Raw genomic sequence first — 6,377 nt, 5'->3', positions numbered from 1 at the left:
ATTTACAGGCCCAGCGGGTCAGGTAACACAGGAAATGGCACTTTTAAATAAGCGAGTATCAAGAGGCATGCAGAAACACTCCGGAAAACGTTTTAGAGAGAAAACTGGACACATTTTCAATCCCTAAATTAAGTCTTTGGCAGGATCTAAAGTTGAGGCAACTAAGTCGCAGATTCCTTTGGAACTGGGGGGCCTCTGAGCCAGGACAAGAGACATGAAAAGCTCAACCCCACTGCCAACAAGGAGGGCGTTATTTCAGAGTATTCTCAGCCCTCATACCACCTCCGATTATGTTTCTCTTGAAGGTGTTGGGGGTGACCTAGCAAGGCTGTCTTTCTTGTCTTAGGAGATCTTACCAAGCAGTGCAGTAAGCAGTGCACAATAGTGGTTCATTTTCAAAGCAATCAGCCGTGGACAATGTTAGTTAGTCAAATTGATTTAATACTGGTGTTTTTTCAAAAGAGCAATCATAAATACAATTTGAGGTGTAAACAGGTGTGCCGCCATCGAGACACTGGCCGAGGTAGCTCACATGGTGCATGTTTTGAAACATTTCCCAAAGACACGCATTCTAATGGCGCGATGGAAGGTGCTGGGCTGTGAGTGCTGAGACCTTCACTGCTTGCGTCCACCGTGGTGGGCTGGCTTCTGCTGCTCGTGGGAGGGCTCCGGGACGCATGGTGTGTGAGGTTCCACTGGAAAAGAAATGGCATGAGGTTAGGAAGCCTGAATGCTTATCATATGGTCAAGGTTGATATATTGCCACCAACAGAGGATTAGATATCTAGAAATGCTTTGTCATGAACTTAACCAAACTCTTGTTATTGAAATTGGTTTCTCCTGCACTGAATGTTGCTCTCATTTCCGTAAAGTCAATTTTTAAATTGTATGCCATTCCAAGTTATAGTTAGCAAACAGACATTATGTGGATGTGGTTTCCAAGAGATTGTAGTGTTTCATAGAGGGGCGATTGCTATTTACTCGAAACGCCTGATTACTGCGCTGCATTCTATTTATTACTGGAAGAAAATATTAGAATGTAGATTGTTGGTTAGGACTTTGGTGTGGTGGGTGCTTGGATTTCTGTGCAACAGGGAGTTCGTTTTGGTGACTTGTAAGGTGCAGCTCAATTGGCTGATTAGAGAATGAGATCTTAGAGAGGAGTTGTGTCTCAATGGTTGAGCAATTACAGCTTGATTGGATTGGCGCTGTTTAAGGAGGAGGATTAGTTCCCTGTTGATCATGTGATTGACTGCTGCTAGTTAATTTTATCTTAATTTGTTGTTTACTGATTGTTTCAATGGCTTGGCAGTTATGTGATGGGTTTGTTGTAGGCACTTCTCTGGCTCTTTGCAGAGTTGGATAACTTTGTGTGTACCAAATACTTTCTTAAGTTGTGTTATGTTCAGTATTCAGCTTCCTCATTTATCGAGAGATTGGTTGGCCTTTTGGGTGCTTAGTTGGATATTTGTATTGCCTTTACGGCCGGTGGGTGAATGTAGTGCTGTTTAATTTGCTTGTTAGTTTAGCTGATGGATTTAATGATTTTTAGAGTAGCTGGATTGTTATATTGTTCATTAATTGGTCCAACGACTGGCATGTGTATTTATTACATGGCCACTCTCAGTAGTTTGGAGCATTGTACCAAAGAAAGTACTCATACTGACACATAAAGACATTTTACCAATAAACCTTGTACAATTAGAAGGCAAACGAAAGCCCTAAGTAAAGGAAAATCTAGGAAAGGTGCTACATGTCAGGAGCAGATATAAATATATTAGTGCTCAATGTAAAAATAAAATCACAACTGCTTCTGAAAAATTCCTTGTTGACACTAGAAACATAACATTTCTCATGCATGTTCGGAAGCTGCCTGTGTTCCTTAAAGCATGGGACCATATTGGGCATGCACTCTATTTACTGCAAAAATCAATAAGATCATATTAATGCTACAAATGTGGTATATACAACACACCTGGTTCAGCACGTTTTTGTACCTCGTCCTGGCACTGTCGAACTACCTGGTCTTCGTGGTGATGAACTGGTCTACGCTCTGCAATAATTCAATAAAAACCATTATTACAGTGAGAGGAGTGGAATTGGACTACTGCTATTTTCGTTTAAAATGAATACTCCAGCTTCGATGAAGTATTTATCAAAATAGTACAGAACAGTGTGTAACTCATTCCACAGGGTAAGCAAGGTTAACAGAACGGAATATCTCCAACATACCACAGAACACAACGCTGTTCCAACACTGTTCCAACCCATATAATGTCCAACCCATCCCTGATCGCCTGTGAGCTTCTGATACCACGTGGCACAGGTGATGTAACCAGGAAGGAAAATGTGATGCCCCTGGTGATGAATTGAACAGGATGTAGATGGTCATGCCAGACTCAGTGTAAGACTGCCGACAAATTTCAGGTACCAGGCAAAATATAAGGGTTATTGCCTGGAGGACTCTGAGTGGCGGAAGCAGGTCAGAAAGGGGTGTAGTGAGAATTACGCCATTTAGTAAAAAAGAAACTGCATGTAACTTCCACAAAGCCTATTCCATTCGGAAAGTACAGTACAGCCCTTAGGGGTAAGCCCATGTGCATCCAGTATCAATATGTCCCCCGAGAGGTTCTACCACACAATAGTTCTGACCAAGATTCTAATGAGGCTACAAATATTTCAAATTAGAAGAAAATGATATTGTTTAAGGATGGCTTGTCCATCTAGACTGCAGTTTTCCGGCATGGTGCAACACATTATCCTGCGTGATCTTCAGCTCTGTCTTTGTTCTTGTAGTATTATTGCCTTCTTTTATTGTTCAGTTCTCTTGCAGATTTCGCTCTGGTCCTCCTGTAAGGTCTTCGCATGTGTTTACTAATGCTGTGAAAATACATTCTTAGATATTATGTTTGTTTCTGGAGAGACCCCTCCTCAACTCCTATCACCAATGCCACTGTTCCAGAGCCATGTTTGACCTCCTGTCTTGAATTTATACATTCTGAAGCGCTATTTACACTCGTACTTTCTGTGGTTCAACTTATTTCAGACAGTCCTTGCTCACATCTGCATTGTGGTATTAGCGAATGAAAAGCATGTTTTATGAGCAAGAACTCCATATATATATATATATATATATTAGTTCATTTGCTTTCAATTGACCTTGTAACACATTATGTATGTTTATTATTTTTGTAAACCAATACATACTTTTAATTTCCACATAGGACCTCCAGATAGGCAAAAGAAATAGCTACTTTTGGTGCGCTGCATGGAAACCTTCACTTTAACAGTTTTCCAGGAGAAATCACAAGCATGAACATGTTCACACTTGAAAATATAAAGGTGCAAATTTCCGAATGGCAAATTGCAATGCAAAAGTTAATAATGATTTGACTTGTTATCGTTCTACTGTATAGGGACATTAATTCCAGGGCCGGACTGGCCGTAGCGGGCCCCGGGCAATCCCCCGGTGTGCCGCACGGCTGGGGGGCGGTTTTGGGCTCCTGGGGGCCGTTTTTGTTACAGGGCTGTTTTTGCAGCCAAGCTGCAAAATCGGCCCTGTAACAAAATCGGCCGAAAACCGGCCCGGGCAAAGAGCTCGGCGCACCCCCAAACCCCCCCAACCCCCCCCCCCCCCACCGCGAGGGAGGGGAGGGGGCAGCCAAGCAATTTGCCAGGGCCGGTTTTGGTACCCAGTCCGGCCCTGATTGATTCCCTCCAAAGAAACACACCCTAACCAAGGGGCATATTATCAAGAAACGGAGTTAAGCTTATCGCCTCTTTAGCTAAAGCGGCGATAATGGGCTTGATAATATGCCCTGGAGAATTCCCATAGAAGCCCATGTTCTGGTGTTAACATGGGCTTCTATTGGAATTCTCTGCGGCATTTTATCAAGCCCATTATCGCCGCTTTAGCGGCAGTTTTCTGCCGCTAAAGCGGCGATAATTTTAACGCCCTGCTTGATAATATGCCCCCAAGTTTTAGAGCGTTATGTCCCCTTTCTCTCCCAAACCATGGGGTATATTATCAAGACAAGCGATAAAATTATCGCCGCTTTAGCGGCAGAAAACTGCCGCTAGAACGGCGATAATGGGCTTGATAATATGCTCTATGGAATTCCAATTGAAGCCCATGTTAGATGTCCTTCACATCTAACATGGGCTTTAATTGGAATTCCATAGAGCATATTATCAAGCCCATTGTCGCCATTTCAGCGGCAGTTTTCTGCCGCTAAAGCGGCGATAATTTTATCGACTGTCTTGATAATATGCCCCCAACTTTCTATCTCCCCTTAGCCGTTGTTCAGTTCTGGCCATTCAGTTATTCGGAAATTAACCGGGACAAAAGGTTTTGTGAATACTCACAGACCTGCAATTTTGCGAGTGTTCACTGACTGGTGTGGGTGCCCCCAAACCCCAAGGAATGCACAAAACTCATTGTTTTCAATGAGTTTGAATATCATTCATGTTATTTTATGAATGATAAAATGGACTCTTTACTTGTAAGTGATGCTGGTGTGCAGCTTAGGCAAACTTCCAGGTGTAAAAAAATAGGTCCGTGAAAGGTTCCCATACTGTTCTACTACAAGGTATCGATCTTGCCTCGCTAATAGTCCATTAGATTGTGCGCTACATACATTCGAAGTAATAAATACTAACAATGCCCATGTGTGCCCTTATTTAAATCACGTATAAATAAATGAGGATTCCTGTAATGGGTGCCTTGGCTTGGCAGTACTTACGTTCATGGCAGGGTTCTGGCTGGCTCTGCTGGCTCGGCTGGGAGGCTGGCTGGCTCGGCTGGCAGGCTGGCTGGCTCGTTTGGATGCCTGGCTGGCTCGGCTGGCAGGCTGGCTGGCTCGTTTGGCTGTCTGGCTTGCTGGGCAGGCAGGCGGGCTGGCTCGGCTGGGAGGCTGGCTGGCTCGTTTGGCTGTCTGGCTGTCTGGGCAGGCAGGCGGGTTGGCTGGGCTGGCAGGCGGGCTGGCTTGGCTCCGGGACCGCAGGCTTTTTCTGGGGTGGCTGGTGGTGTCCTCCGCCCTTGGCAGACATGGTTCTCTCGGTGTGGCAGGGTCTGCTCTCAAAGTAACACTGGAAGAGCAATTTTCTGATCTGTGTCTGCTGTATCCACAGCGAGGTGCTTTTATACCTGACACACAGAGAGCCACCCATAGGGATGGGGCAATGGCCATCCCGAGAAAGAGCCTGTCATAATTTGACACGTTGTAATTCAAAAGTCACAGATTGGAACATTATCAATTGTCATTAACTCTTCCTAGAATACAGGGCATTTCTTCTTACAGCACTCCTTACCACACCTTTGCAATTAAAACCAACGTGATAACACTGAGTTTGTGAATAGGGTTTGTGACATTTGTAATTAATGAATACTGTAAGAATGTTCGGGTTTGGGAGGGTGTGAAACCCAAAACATGCCATGCAAAAATCTCAAATACTTTTTGATCGAGTTGAAAATTAAGCTCTTTGGTGGGAAGTAAAACAAGTTCTTAAACGGGAAATGTGGCTAGTTATTCTGAGAAGGCCCGTTTTGCCAATTTATGTCGTAAAACATAAACTGCATGAGATAAAAATGTCCTGAAGCGACTTTACTTCTTTCACATCCTTCCAGGCGAGCCTTGGTCTCTCTCTCAGAATGACTGCTTGTAGTTCAGAGAAAGATGAATACAGCTGGGTATCCATGTCTCGGTGACCAGATCCAGAATATTATTAACCCTACATTCATAGTAGTTTAACTCGTAACATGAAGTCTGATAATGCTGAAAAAAATTAGAACAAATATCTGCTAATGATGATGGTTCTGTTTAACCAATGCAAACAAAACACGATGATGAATGGAGTACTGAAACCTTCCAACCATCCACCCCCAGTCAAGAGATCTGGGTTTAATCCATCCTTCTTTTGATTATTAGGTATAACCTACCTCATGGTTCAGGGCATCCTTTGTGAGGCAATCAGTAGCGGCTCCTGGAGGGAGTGCTGCGGGGCCGTGGGGTGGGGAGGGGCAGAGTGGGGTGCAGTAAACTCCAGCTCACGGCCGACAGGAGTAATGTAAATAAATAAAAAGAATTTCACTGCGCGCGCTGCATCTCCATTTGGCGTTTCAGCGTGCACAATGAAATTCGTTTTATTTATTCTTTTATGTACTTACCTCCGGTCGGCAGTGAGCCGGAGTTTACCACCCCCCACCCTGCCCCTCCCCCGCCCAACCGCCCGCAGCACTCCCTCCAGGAGCCGCTACTGGAGGCAATCCTGATACAATGTTGCTGCAGCGGGAACCATGTTACATTGATCTCGGATTTTCCTTGCTGAGAACTTTTCCTCCCTGCTCTGCACAACTCGCCCTGGAGGCCAGCAACAAG

At 44.4% G+C, this 6,377-nt stretch overlaps 1 protein-coding gene across 1 annotated transcript; it reads right to left on the bottom strand.

Moving 5' to 3' along the window:
- Nucleotides 1–420: 420 nt before the first annotated feature.
- LOC146867767 (uncharacterized) lies at nt 421–5,124 on the bottom strand. The gene is made up of 3 exons (XM_085607770.1): nt 4,743–5,124; nt 1,976–2,053; nt 421–695 (listed from the first exon to the last, which is right to left on the bottom strand). Exons 1-3 carry the CDS (start codon nt 5,047–5,049, stop codon nt 616–618), a joined length of 465 nt encoding a protein of 154 aa, XP_085463896.1. The 5' UTR covers nt 5,050–5,124; the 3' UTR covers nt 421–615.
- Between the last annotated feature and the right edge of the window lie 1,253 nt (nt 5,125–6,377).

This window comes from Triturus cristatus, chromosome 1_2 (genome assembly GCF_964204655.1).
Source record: "Triturus cristatus chromosome 1_2, aTriCri1.1, whole genome shotgun sequence".
NCBI classification, from domain to species: domain Eukaryota; kingdom Metazoa; phylum Chordata; class Amphibia; order Caudata; family Salamandridae; genus Triturus; species Triturus cristatus.
The sequence above is the reverse complement of the archived record's forward strand: the minus strand, read 5'-3'. Positions and strand labels throughout refer to the sequence as shown.